Source organism: Lonchura striata, chromosome 2 (assembly GCF_050655825.1).
Source record: "Lonchura striata isolate lonStrDom1 chromosome 2, ASM5065582v1, whole genome shotgun sequence".
Classification (NCBI taxonomy): domain Eukaryota; kingdom Metazoa; phylum Chordata; class Aves; order Passeriformes; family Estrildidae; genus Lonchura; species Lonchura striata.
The window spans coordinates 155,953,795-155,968,721 of record NC_140704.1 but is presented as its reverse complement, the minus strand read 5'-3'; the positions used below and the strand labels follow the sequence as shown (position 1 = coordinate 155,968,721).

Genomic DNA, 14,927 nt, shown 5'->3' with positions numbered 1-14,927 from the left:
GGGGGAAAAAGGGAAAAAAAGGGGGGAAAAGAGGAAGAAAAGGGGAGAAATGGGAAAAAAAGGGGAAAATGTGAAAAAAGGGGGGAAACAGGGGGATAAAAAGGGGAAAAAAGGGGGAAAAAGGGGGAAAAAAGGGGGAAAAAGGGGGAAAAAAGGGGGAAAAAAGAGGAAGAAAAGGGGAGAAATGGGAAAAAATGGGAAAAATGGGGGAAAAAAGGGGAAAATGTGAAAAAAGGGGGGAAACGGGGATAAAAAGGGGAAAAAAGGGGAAAAAAGGGGGAGAAAGGGGGAAAAAGAGGAAGAAAAGGGGAGAAATGGGAAAAATGGGGGGAAAAAGGGGAAAATGTGAAAAAAGGGGGGAAACGGGGATAAAAAGGGGAAAAAGGGGAAAAAGGGGGAGAAAGGGGGGAAAAAGAGGAAGAAAAGGGGAGAAATGGGAAAAAATGGGAAAAATGGGGGGAAAAAGGGGAAATGTGAAAAAAGGGGGGAAATAGGGGGATAAAAAGGGGAAAAAGGGGGAAAATGGGAAAAAAAAGGGGAGAAAGGGGGAAAAAGGGGGAGAAAGGGAAAAAAGGGGGAAAAAAGAGGAAGAAAAGGGGAGAAATGGGAAAAAAGGGAAAAATGGGGGAAAAATGGGGGAAAAAGTGAAAAAAGGGGGAAAATAGGGGGATAAAAAGGGGAAAAAAGGGGGAGAAAGGGGGAAAAAGAGGAAGAAAAGGGGAGAAATGGGAAAAAAAGGGGGAAAATGGGGGGAAAAAGGGGAAAATGTGAAAAAAGGGGGGAAACGGGGATAAAAAGGGGAAAAAGGGGGAAAATGGGAAAAAAAGGGGGAGAAAGGGGGAAAAAGAGGAAGAAAAGGGGAGAAATGGGAAAAAAGGGGAAAATGGGGAAAAAAAGGGGAAAATGTGAAAAAAGGGGGAAAATAGGGGGATAAAAAGGGGAAAAAAGGGGGGAAATGGGAAAAAAAGGGGGAAAATAGGAAAAAAAGGGGGAGAAAGGGGGAAAAAGAGGAAGAAAAGGGGAGAAATGGGAAAAAAGGGAAAAATGGGGGAAAAAAGGGGAAAATGTGAAAAAAGGGGGGAAACGGGGATAAAAAGGGGAAAAAAGGGGGAAAATGGGAAAAAAGGGGGAGAAAGGGGGAAAAAGGGGGGAGAAAGGGAAAAAAGGGGGAAAAAAGAGGAAGAAAAGGGGAGAAATGGGAAAAAATGGGAAAAATGGGGGGGAAAAGGAAAAATGTGAAAAAAGGGGGGAAATAGGGGGATAAAAAGGGGAAAAAGGGGAAAATGGGAAAAAAAGGGGGAGAAAGGGGGAAAAAGAGGAAGAAAAGGGGAGAAATGGGAAAAAATGGGAAAAATGGGAGAAAAAAGGGGAAAATGTGAAAAAAAGGGGGGAAATAGGGGGATAAAAAGGGGAAAAAAGGGGGAAAATGGGAAAAAAGGGGGAGAAAGGGGGAAAAAGAGGAAGAAAAGGGGAGAAATGGGAAAAAATGGGAAAAATGGGGGAAAATGGGGGAAAAAAGGGGAAAATGTGAAAAAAGGGGGGAAACAGGGGGATAAAAAGGGGAAAAAAGGGGGAAAATGGGAAAAAAAGGGGGAGAAAGGGGGAAAAAAGAGGAAGAAAAGGGGAGAAATGGGAAAAAATGGGAAAAAAGGGGAAAAAAGGGGGAGAAAGGGGGAAAAAAGAGGAAGAAAAGGGGAGAAATGGGAAAAAATGGAAAAATGGGGGAAAAAAGGGGAAAATGTGAAAAAAGGGGGGAAATAGGGGGATAAAAAGGGGAAAAAAGGGGGAAAATGGGAAAAAAAGGGGGAGAAAGGGGGGAAAAAGAGGAAGAAAAGGGGAGAAATGGGAAAAAAGGGAAAAATGGGGGAAAAATGGGGGGAAAAAGGGGAAAATGTGAAAAAAGGGGGGAAACAGGGGGATAAAAAGGGGGGAAAAGGGGGGGAAATGGGAAATAATGAGAAAAAAAGGGGGAAAAGGGAAAAAAGGGGAAAAAATGGGAAAGCGAGGGAAAATGGGAAAACAAAGGGGGAAGTGGGGGAAAATGGGAAAAAATTGGGGAAATGGGGAAAAAACAGGAAAATGGGAAAAAATGGGAAAAAGCAGGAAAACGGGAAAAATGGGAAAAATGGGAAAACAAGGGGGGAAATGGGGAAAAACCAGGAAAATGGGAAAAAAGCGTGAAAAAAGCAGGAAAAGGGGAAAAAATGGGAAAAAAAGGGGAAAAAAAGCAGAAAAATGGGGAAAAAAGGGGAAAAAGGGAAAAAATGGGGGAAAAAGGGGAAAATGGGAAAAAAATGGTGGGAAAAAGGGGGAAAATGGGAAAAAAGGGGGGAAAGGGGAAAAATGGGGGAAAGGGGAAAAATGGGGGGAAAATGGGAAAAAAATGGGAAAAAAGGGGGAAAATGGGAAAAATTTGGAAAAAATGGGAAAAAAGGGGGAAAATAGGGAAAAATGGGAAGAAATGGGAAAAAAGTGGGAAAATGGCAAAAAAAATTGGGAAAATGAGGGGGAATGGGGAATTGAGGGGGAAATTGAGAAAAAAGATGGAAAATGAGGGGAAATCTCGAAAAAATGGGAAAATGAGAGGGAAAAATTGGAAATTGAGGGGGGAAATTGGGAAATGAGGGGGAAATTGGGAAAAAATATGGAAAATTAGGGGGAAAATCTAAAAAAGTGGGAAAATGAGGGGGAAAATTGGAAATTGAGGGGGGAAATTGGGAAATGAGGGGGAAATTGGGAAAAAATATGGAAAATTAGGGGGAAAATCTAAAAAAGTGGGAAAATGAGGGGGAAAATTGGAAATTGAGGGGGGAAATTGGGAAATGAAGGCAAAAATCTCAAAAAAGTTGGAAAATTAGGGGGAAAATTGGGAAAAAGATGGAAAATGAGGAGGAAATTGGGAAATGAGGGAGAAAATTGGACAATTAGGCAGAAAATAGGAAAATTAGGGGGGGAAATTGGGAATTTGGGGAGAAAATTGGAAAATCGGGGAAAATTATGAAATGAGGGGGGGAAATTGGGAAATGAGAGGGAAATTGGGAATTTGGGGGGAAAATTATGAAATGAGGGGGAAAATACCAAAATTAGGTGGAAATTACCAAAATCATGTGGAAATTCAGGATTTTGGATTTTATTTCCAACGGAATCGGAACAGGATTAAAAAAAAAAAAACCAAATCCAACTTTTCCCTCCCCCAAATTCCCTCGGTCCCCGTTTTTCCATGGATTTCTCATTTTTGGGAATTTTCCGTGGATTTCTCCATCCCACTGCGAGTTTTCCATGAATTTTTCAGTGATGGGGAAGAGTTTTCCATGGATTTCTCATTTTTGGGAGTTCTCCGCGGATTTTTCGGCGATGGGAAGAGTTTTCCGTGGATTTCTCCCAGGTGAATCCATCCCACCGCGAGTTTTCCGTGGATTTCTCATTTTTGGGAGTTTTCCATGGATTTCTCCATCCCATTGTGAGTTTTCCACGGATTTCTTGGCGATGGGAAGAGTTTTCCATGGATTTCTCATTTTTGGGAAAGAGTTTTCCGTGGATCCATCCCACTTTGAGTTTTCCATGGATTTTTCGGTGATGGGAAAGAGTTTTCCATGGATTTCTCATTTTTGGGAAAGATTTTTCCATGGATTTCTCCGTGAATCCATCCCACAGGAAATTTTCCATGGATTTCTCATTTTTGGGAGTTTTCCATGGATTTTTCGGCGATGGGGAAGAGTTTTCCATGGATTTCTCCAAGGTGAATCCATCCCATGGCGAGTTTTCCATGGATTTCTCATTTTTGGGAAAAATAACGGGATGAAGTGGAAAAATAAAGAAATGGCAGGAAAAAATAATGGGATGAGGTAGAAAAAAACCAAAATGGGAGGAAAAATAATGGGATGGGCTGGAAAAAGAACGAAATGGGTGGAAAAATAAAAAAATGAAGGAAAAATAAGGGGATGAGGGAAAAAAAAACGAAATGGAAGAAAAAATAATGGGATGAGGTAGAAAAGAAAATTAAATTTAAGGAAAAGTAATGGGATGAGGTGGAAAAAGAACAAAATGGGAGGAAAAATTAAAAAATGGAAGGAAAAATAACAAAATGGGAGAAAAATAATGGAATGGAAGGAAAAATAACGGAATGGAAGGAAAAATAACGAAATGGGAGGAAAAATTAAAAAATGGAAGGAAAATAAAGGAATGAGGTGGAAAAATAACGGAATGGAAGGAAAAATAACGGGATGGAAGGAAAAATAATGAAATGGGAGGAAAAATAACGGAATGGAAGAAAAAATAACGGGATGGAAGGAAAAATAACGAGATGAGGTGGAACAAAAATGAAATTAAAGGAAAATTAATAGGATGAGGAGGAAAAACCATGAAATGGGTGGAAAAATAAAAAAATGGAAGGAAAAATAATGGGATGAGATGGAAAAATAACAAAATGGAAGGAAAAAGAACGGAACGGGGGCGAAAACATCGGGACGAGAGCAAAACTATGGGGACGGGGCAGGAAAAAATATCCCAACGTGGCCGCTACGAAATCGGGGAATAAAACTCAGGACGGGGAGGATAAAAACTGGGAAAACTATGGAAAAACTACGGGAAAACTACGGAAAAACGGTGGAAAAACACCGAAACCAAAGTGGGGGGAAAAAACACGAGTGGAAAGAGGCGAGGAACGCCCGGATTTCGACGTCGGCGACGATTTTGGGGTTGGCAACGATTTCGGTGTCGGCGATGATTTTGACGTCGGTGAAAATTTCGGCATCGGCGACGATTTTGGCACCGGCGACGATTTTGGGGTTGGTGACGATTTCGGTGTCGGCGACGATTTCGGAGTCGGCGATGATTTCGGTGTCGGCGACGATTTCGGAGTTGGCGATGATTTCGGCGTTGGCGACAATTTCGGCATCGGCGACGATTTCGGGGTTGGCGACGATTTTGGCACCGGTGACGATTTTGGGGTTGGCGACGATTTTGGTGTCGGCGACGATTTCGACGTTGGCGACAATTTCGGCATCGGCGACGATTTTGGCACCGGTGACGATTTTGGGGTTGGCGACGATTTTGGTGTCGGCGACGATTTTGGTGCCGGCGATGATTTTGGAGTCGGCGACGATTTCGGTGTCGGTGACAATTTTGGCGTCGGCGACAATTTCGGTGCCAGTGACGATTTCGGAGTCAGCGACGATTTCGGCGCCGTCGATAATTTCGGCGCCGTCGCTTCCGAGGTTCTTCCCGCCTCACAAGGAGAAGTAGTCCAGAGCCGCGTGGCCGTAGGGGTTGTAAGTCCACACGAGGTCGGCCCGGCCGGAATCGGCCAACGTTCGGGAGATCTCGGCGGCGGCGGCCGCCAAGCGGTGACCGTCCATGGGCTCCTCGTAGACGCGCCGGGAGCCCGGCACGCGGCGCGGCGCTTCCGGCTTGTAGCAGTCGGCCGGGAAGGGATAAACGACGAGGCGGAGATCCGGCAGCTCCAGCGTGCGCAGGAGCAGCTCCCGCAGCGCGGCCGTGGACAGGGCGTTGCCGTGGAGGCCCAGGAAGCGCAGGCGGCGGCAGCGGCGCAGCGCCGGCAGCAGCGCGGCCAGCTGCGCGTCGGCCAGGCGGCATTCCGTCAGCTCCAGGTGCAGCAGCGAGGCCGAGGTCTCCTCCAGGAGCAGCCGCAGCGGCTCCAGCAGCGCCCGCGAGAAGTCGTGGCCGCTCAGGTCCAGGCGCTTGAGGGCCGGCGCGTGGCGGCTGCGGGACAGGAAGGCGAGGTCGGCGGGGAGCAGCGAGCAGAAGGCCAATTCCAAGCTTTCCAACGGAGCGCGGAGCTCGCTGCAGGGAGGGGAGAGGGACAGGGGGGTTAGACACTGGAACGGTGGAATTGTGGAGGGCTTGGGGCTGGGGAACATCTCCAAGAACATTTGAGTGTGAGCTCTGAAAATTCTGGGATTTCGGAGTTATGGGGTCATGGAGTTATGGAATAAGTCAGGTTGGGAAACATCTCCAAGAACATTTGAGTGTGAGCTCTGAAAATTCTGGGATTTTGGAGTTATGGGGTCATGGAATTGTGGAATGAGTCAGGTTGGGAAAGGTCTCCAAGAACATTTGAGTGTGAGCTCTGAAAATCCTGGGATTATGGAGTTATGGGGTGATGGAGTTATGGACTGGCTGAGGTTCGGGAACATCTCCAAGAACATTGAGTTGGACCTTTGAAAATCCTGGGATTTTGGAGTTATGGGGTCGTGGAATTGTGGGATGGTTGGGGTTGGGGAACATCTCCAAGAACATTGGAGTGTGACCTCTGAAAATCCTGGGATTTTGGAGTTATGAGGTCATGGAGTTATGGAATAAGTCAGGTTGGGAAAGGTCTCCAAGAACATCAAGGTCAAGGTTTCAGAATCATGGAATGATGGGATCACGGAGCCATGGAATTATGGAATGGTTGAGGTTGGGAAAGATCTCCAAGAACATCAAGGTCAAGGTTTGAGAATCATGGGAAAACGGGATCAAGAAATCATGGAATTGTGGAATGGCTGAAGTTGGGAAACATCTCCAAGAACATTGAGTTTGACCCCTGAAAATCCTGGGATTTTGGAATGATGGGATGATGGAGTTACAAAATGGCTGCTGGGGTTGGAAAGATCTCCAAGACTATCAAGGTCAGGGTTTGAGACTCATGGAACGATGGGATCATGGAGCCATGGACTTGTGGGATGGCTGAGGTTGGGAAAGATCTCCAAGAACATCAAGGTCAGGGTTTGAAAATCATGGAATGATGGGATCATGGAGCCATGGAATTGTGGGATGGATGAGGTTGGGAAAGATCTCCAAGAACATCAAGGTCAGGGTTTGAAAATCATGGAATGATGGGATCATGGAGCCATGGAATTGTGGGATGGATGAGGTTGGGAAAGATCTCCAAAAACATCAAGGTCAGGGTTTGAAAATCATGGAATGATGGGATTGTGGAGCCATGGAATTATGGGATGGCTGAGGTTGGGAAAGATCTCCAAGAAGGTCACGTTGTACCTTTGGGAATCGGGGAATTTTGGGGTCATGGAGCCAGGGAATTGTGGAATTGTGGAGTCACGGAATTATGGAATCTCGGGATATTGGGATTCGTGGATCAGGGAGGGATGAAATTCTGGGATCGTGGAGTTGCGAGGTCATGGAGCCACTGACGGTGGGAAAGACTCCAAGATCATCAACGCGACCTTTGGGAATCCGGGAATCCAGGAATGGTGGGAGCGGGAGTCACGGAATCGCGGCGTTCCGGAATCCCGGAGCCACCGAGCGCTGGGATCACGGGAACCTGGGATCGTTCCCGTCGGGAAAGATCTCCAAGACCACCGAGCCCGAACCTTGGGAATCACGGGACAGGGAACGATGGGATCAGGGAATTATGGGATGTCGGAATTTTGAGCCGTAAACTGTCGGGACAGCGGAGTCGCAGGATTGCCGGAACGTTGGGATAAAGAATTCCTGGAATCAATGGATCCATGGGTGGAAAAGACCCTCAAGGCCACCAAGCCCAACCTTTGGGAATGTTGAAATTAAGGAATTCCGGGAACTGGAATTTCTGGGACGAGGGAATCGTTGAGCCGAGACATATTGGGATGACGGGATCGTGGGAATGTTGGGATAAGGAAATCCTGGAATTCTGGGATGGCTGAGGTTGGAAACACCTCCAGGATGGTCAAGTTCAGCCTTTGAGAATCCTGGAATGACAGAATTCTGGGATCTTGGAATTCTGGGATCTTGGAATCACCGAGTCAGGAACTGCCGGGACAGCGGCATCGTGGGAACGCCGGGACACGGAAATCCTGGAAGCATGGGATCGCTCGGGGTGGAGAAGACATCTAAGACCATCGAGCCAAACATTGGAGACCCCTGGAATTATGGGATGATGGAATTATGGGATCATGAAATAATGGGATGATGGAATCGTTGAGTCATAAATGATCGGGATAACAGAATATTGGGATCGTGGAAATATTGGGATAATGACATTTTGGAATTGTGGGATCAATAAGATTGGAAAAGACTTCCAACATCGACAAGTTCAGCCGTGGAGAATCCTGGAATTTGTGATCATGGAATTCTGGGATCATGGAATAGCTGAGTCATAAATGATCGGGATAACAGAATATTGGGATGATGGGAATATTGGGACAATGACATTTTGGAATGGTGGGGTCACTAAGACTGGAAAAGACTTCCAACATCGACAAGTTCAGTCTTGGAGAATCCTGGAATTTGTGATCGTGGAATTATGGGATCATGGAATCGTTGAGTCATAAATGATCGGGATAACAGAATATTGGGATGATGGGAATATTGGGATAATGACATTTTGGAATGGTGGGGTCACTAAGACTGGAAAAGACTTCCAAGATGGTCAAGTCCACCCTTGGAGAATCCTGGGATCTTGGAATTGGTGACCATGGAATGCCGGACCCATGGAACCACCGAGTCAGGAACTGCCGGGACAGCGGCATCGCGGGAACGCCGGCACCCGGAAATCCTGGAGGCGCGGGATCGCTCGGGCTGGAGCGGCCCCCCGAGCCCCCCGGCGCCGGGCGATCGCGGCGGGACTCACCCGAGGATCTGGCGCAGGTTCCCGGAGAGGCGGGAGGATCCCAGGTTGAGCTCGCGGAGGCCGGGCAGCATTCCCAGCTGCCCGGCCAGGCAGCGGATCCCGACGGCCGATTCCGGCGTCGGGCGCCGCACGTCCACGTTGCTGTACTGCAGCTTGAGGCTGCGCAGCTGCGGGAAGCGCGAGAGGTGCGGCAGGATCACCGAGAGGCCGGTCAGGCCCAAATTCCGGAAGCGCAGATCCACGCGCCGCACGCACGAGGGATCCAGGGATTCCAGCAGGCTGACGATGCCGGCCAGGGAGAGTTTCTCCGCCTGCAGCTCGCGGCACTTGAGGCGCAGCGGGCCGGCGGCGCCGCTCTGGAGGGCGTCGCGCACCAGCCCGAAGGACGTCCCGTTGACGAAGAGGTCGGCGTGGACGTCCACGCCCGGCGGCGACGGCGCGGCGGCGGCGGCGGCGGCGGAACGGCCTTTGTGCCGCTTGGATCCGCGGCGTTGGAATTCCCGCTGGTGCTTGGAGAGCTCCAGGCAAGCCTTGGCCAAAGCCACCGTGCCCGACCAGGGCGCGTCCATCCCGTCCGGAATGCGGCCCGAGGGATCGTCCGGGACTCCCGTCATGTCCAGCACGCGGAGGCGGCAGGAGCTGGGGAGAAACCATCGAAAATGAGGAGGAATAATCAAAAACGGGAAGAAAAACAGGGGAAAAAAAAAAAATTGGGTGTGTCTTGTCCTTCTTCTCCTTCTTCTTCATGGCTTCCATGTGGTGTTGGCATTTTTCTGTTGGTTCAGGCTGGGGACGCATTGGTCAACGTAGGTGACAGGTATTGGCATGTTATTGTAAATATAGCACAGGGAGTTTGTGGTATATAATGTTATATTGGCACGTTATTGTAAATATAGCACAGGGAGTTCGTGGTATATAATGTTTATAACACCCCACGGAGGGATGTTATATTGGCACATTATTGTAAATATAGCACAGGGATTTCGTGGTATATAATGTTTATAACACCCCACGGAGGGATGTTATATTGGCACATTATTGTAAATATAGCACAGGGAGTTTGTGATATATAATGTTATATTGGCACATTATTGTAAATATAGCACAGGGATTTCGTGGTATATAATGTTATATTGGCACATTATTGTAAATATAGCACACGTAGCTTGTGATATATAATGTTATATTGGCACGTTAATGTAAATATAGCACAGGGAGTTTGTGGTATATAACGTTACTTTAGCACGTTATTGTAAATATAGCACACGTAGTTTGTGGTGTATAATGTTATATTGGCACATTATTGTAAATATACCACACGTAGTTTGTAACATCCCACTAAGAGATGTTATATTGGCACATTATTGTAAATATAGCAGAGGTAATTTGTGGTATATAATGTTACATTGGCACGTTATTGCAAATATACCACACGTAATGTTTGGTATATAATGTTTTTAAAGTCCCACAGAGGGATGTTATATTGGTGCGATATTGTAAATATAGCACACGTAGCATTTGGTATATAATGTTTGTAATGGCCCACTGAGGGATGTTATATTGGCACGTTAATGTAAATATAGCACAGGTAGTTTGTGGTATATAACGTTACTTTGGCACATTATTGTAAATATACCACACGTAGTTTGTAACGTCCCACTGAGGGATGTTATATTGGCACGTTATTGTAAATATACCACACGTAGTTTTTGGTATATAATGTTACATTGGCCCATTATAATAAATATAGCACACGTAGTTTGGTATATAATGTTTGTAACGTCCCACTGAGGAATGTTATATTGGCATGTTAATGTAATTATAGCACACGTAGCTTGTGGTATATAATGTTATACTGGCACGTTAATGTAAATATAGCACACGTAGTTTCTGGTATATAATATTATATTGGCACATTATTGTAAATATACCACACTTAGGTTTTGGTATATAATGTTTGTAACGTCCCACTGAGGGATGTTATATTGGCACGTTAATGTAAATATACCACACGTAGCTTGTGGTATATAATGTTACATTGGCTCATTATTGTAAATATACCATACGTAGTGTTTGGTATATAATGTTTGTAATGCCTCACTGAGGGGTGTTACATTGGCATGTTATTGTAAATATACCACACATAGTTTTTTGCATATAATGTTATATTGGCATGTTATTGTAAATACAGCACACGTAGTTTGTGGTATATAATGTTTGTAACATTATGCACCAGATATAATGTTTGTAACATTATATACCATAAACGTGGGACTGGGTTTAGGCTGGGGACACACTGTTCAACGTAGGTGACAGATATTGGCACGTTATTGTAAATACAGCCCAGGGAGTTTGTGGTCTATAATGTTATATTGGCACATTATTGTAAATATAGCACACGTAGTTTGTGGTCTATAATGTTATATTGGCACGTTATTGCAAATATAGCACATGTAATGTTTGGTATATAATGTTTGTAATGCCCCACTGAGGGGTGTTACATTGGCATGTTATTGTAAATATACCACACGTAGTTTTTGGTATATAATGTTACATTGGCCCATTATAATAAATATAGCACACGTAGTTTGGTATATAATGTTTGTAACGTCCCACTGAGGAATGTTATATTGGCATGTTAATGTAATTATAGCACACATAGCTTGTGGTATATAATGTTATACTGGCACGTTAATGTAAATATAGCACACGTAGTTTCTGGTATATAATATTATATTGGCACATTATTGTAAATATACCACACTTAGGTTTTGGTATATAATGTTTGTAACGTCCCACTGAGGGATGTTATATTGGCACGTTAATGTAAATATACCACACGTAGCTTATGGTATATAATGTTACATTGGCTCATTATTGTAAATATAGCACACGTAGTGTTTGGTATATAATGTTATATGGGCACATTATTGTAAATATACCACACTTAGGTTTTGGTATATAATGTTTGTAACGCCCCACCGAGGGGTGTTACATTGGCATGTTATTGTAAATATACCACACATAGTTTTTTGCATATAATGGTATATTGGCATGTTATTGTAAATATAGCGCACGTACTTTGTGGTATATAATGTTTGTAACATTATGCACCAGATATAATGTTTGTAACATTATATACCATAAACTTGGGACTGGGTTTAGGCTGGGGACACACTGTTCAACGTAGGTCACAGATATTGGCACGTTATTGTAAATACAGCACACATAGTTTGTGGTATATAATGTTATATTGGCACATTATTGTAAATATAGCACACGTAGCTTGTGGTATATAATGTAATATTTGGCATGTTATAGTAAATACAGCACAGGGAGTTTGTGGTATATAATGTTTACATTGTCACATTATTGTAAATATAGCACACCTAGTTGGTGGTATATAATGTTATATTGGCACGTTATTGTAAATACAGCATACGTAGTGTTTGGTATATAATGTTATATTGGCACGTTATTGTAAATATACCACACGTAGTTTCTGGCGTATATGTTATATCGGCATGTTAATGTAAATATAGCACAGGTAGTTTGTGGTATATAATGTTATATTGGTGTGTTATTGCAAATATAGCACACGTAGCTTGTGGTATATAATGTTTGTAACACCCCACTAAGGGATGTTATATTGGCACATTATTGTAAATATAGCACAGGTAGTTTGTGTTATAGAATGTTACATGGCACATTAATGTAAGTATACCACATGTTGTTTCTGGTATATAATGTTATATTGACACATTATTGTAAATATACCACACATAGTTTGTGGTATATAATGTTGTATTGGCACATTATTGTAAATATACCACACAGAGTTTGTGGTATATAATGTTATATTGGCACGTTATTGTAAATATACCACACGTGGTTACTGGTATATAATGTTTTTAACGCCCCACAGAGGGATGTTATATTGGCACATTATTGTAAATATAGCACGGGTAGTTTGTGATAGATAATGTTACACTGGGACGTTATTGTAAATATACCACACGTAGTGTTTGATATATAATGTTTGTAATGCCCCAATGAGGGATGTTATATTGGCACATTAATGTAAATATAGCACACGTAGTTTTTGGTATATAATGTTACATTGGCCCATTATAATAAATATACCACATGTAGTGTTTGATATATAATGTTTGTAATGCCCCAATGAGGGATGTTATATTGGCACATTAATGTAAATATACCACACGTAGTGTTTGATATATAATGTTTGTAATGCCCCAGTGAGGGATGTTATATTGGCACATTAATGTAAATATACCACACGTAGTTTTGGTATATAATGTTTGTAATGCCCCAATGAGGGATGTTATATTGGCACGTTATTGTAAATGTACCACACGTAGTTTGTGGTATATAATGTTACATTGGCACATTATTGTAAATATACCACACATAGTTTGTGGTATATAATGTTATATTGGCAAATTATTGTAAATATACCACACGTGGTTACTGGTATATAATGTTTTTAATGCCCCACAGAGGGATGTTATATTGGCACATTATTGTAAATATAGCACGGGTAGTTTGTGATAGATAATGTTACACTGGGACGTTATTGTAAATATACCACACATAGTGTTTGGTATATAATGTTTGTAATGCCCCAATGAGGGATGTTATATTGGCACATTAATGTAAATATACCACACGTAGTGTTTGATATATAATGTTTGTAATACCCCAGTGAGGGATGTTATATTGGCACGTTATTGTAAATGTAGCACACGGAGTTTCTGGTGTAATTAAAAACATGAAGGAACCATCAAAGCCGAGAAGGAACCACCAAAAATAGGAGGAAACCATAAAAAAGGGCAAGAAACCATCAACAACTGGAAGGAAGCATCAAAAATGGCAAGAATTCATCAATAATGGGAAACGACCAGCAAAAATGGGAAGAAGCCATCAAAACCAAGAAGGAACCATAAAAAAAAAAAAATAATCAAAGACAAGAGGAAACCGTTGGAAATGAGAAGGAACCATCAAAAATGGCAAGAAACTATCAGAAATTAGAAGAAACCATCAAAATCAAGAAGGAACCATCAAAAATGAGAGGAAACAACGAGAAACATGAAGCAACCATCACAAACTGGAAGGAACCACCAAAAATGGGAGGAAACCATGAAAGACAGGAGGAAACCATGAAAACGGGAAGGAATCATCAAAAATGGGAGGAAACCATGAAAGATGGGGAGAAACCATCAAAGACGGGAGGAAAACATTGGAAATGGGAAGAAACCATCAAAAACGGGAGGGAACCATCAAAAATGGGAAGATACCACCAAAAACAGGAGGGAACCATCAAAAATGGGAAGATACCACCAAAAATGGGAGGAAACCATGAAAGATGGGGAGAAACCATCAAAGATGGGAGGAAACCATCGAAAATGGGGAGGAATCATCAAAAATGGGAAGAAGCCATCAAAGAGAGGAGGAAACCTTTGGAAATGGGAAGGAACCATCAAAAGTTGGAAGAAATCATCAAAACCAAGAAGAAACCATCAAAGATGGGAAGGAACCATCAAAAATGGGGAGAAACCAACAAAGACAAGCGGAAACCATCGTAAATGAGAAGGAACCACCAAAAATGGAGGAAACCATGAAAGATGAAATCATCAAAGACAGGAACCACGAAAATGAGAAGGAACCATCAAAACCAAGAAGGAACCATCAAAGCCAAGAAGAACCCACCAAACCCAAGAGGAACCCACCAAACCCAAGAAGCTCCCCCAAGCCCTCGCCCGTGGCAGAACCCACCTGGAGCGGCGGCCGGGCTCCTCCAGCTGCCGGCGCAGCGTGGCCACCAGGGCCAGGACGAGGGCCTGGAGGCAGAGCTTGCAGGGCTGGTCCCTCAGCAGTTCCAACCACCCAAACCAGAAGGAGAAACCATCAAAAACGGGAGGAAACCATCGAAACCAAGAGGAAACCGCCAAAAATGGGAAGGAACCATGAAAATGGGAAGGAACCATGAAAATGGCATCAATGAAACCATCAAAAATGGGAAGGAACCTTCAAAATTGGGAAGGAACCATCAAAACCAAGAAGAAACCATCAAAAACAGGAGGAAACCCTCAGATATGGGAGGGAGCCATGAAAGATGGGAAGAAACCATCAAAGACAAGAGGAAACCATTGGAAATGGGAAGAAACCATCAAAAATGAGAAGGAACCATCAAAAATGAGAAGGAACCACCAAAACCAAGAAGGAACCACCAAAACCAAGAAGGAACCATCAAAAATGAGAAGGAACCACCAAAACCAAGAAGGAACCACCAAACCCAAGAAGGAACCATCAAAGCCAAGAAGAACCCACCAAAACC

The 14,927-nt window shown here is 43.7% G+C and overlaps 1 protein-coding gene across 1 annotated transcript; it reads right to left on the bottom strand.

The window, feature by feature from the left end:
• Window positions 1–5,214: 5,214 nt before the first annotated feature.
• Window positions 5,215–14,582, bottom strand: LRRC14 (leucine rich repeat containing 14). Its single transcript, XM_085572700.1, has 3 exons — window positions 14,366–14,582; window positions 8,570–9,208; window positions 5,215–5,802 (listed from the first exon to the last, which is right to left on the bottom strand). Exons 1-3 carry the CDS (start codon window positions 14,575–14,577, stop codon window positions 5,229–5,231), a joined length of 1,425 nt encoding a protein of 474 aa, XP_085428826.1. The 5' UTR covers window positions 14,578–14,582; the 3' UTR covers window positions 5,215–5,228.
• Between the last annotated feature and the right edge of the window lie 345 nt (window positions 14,583–14,927).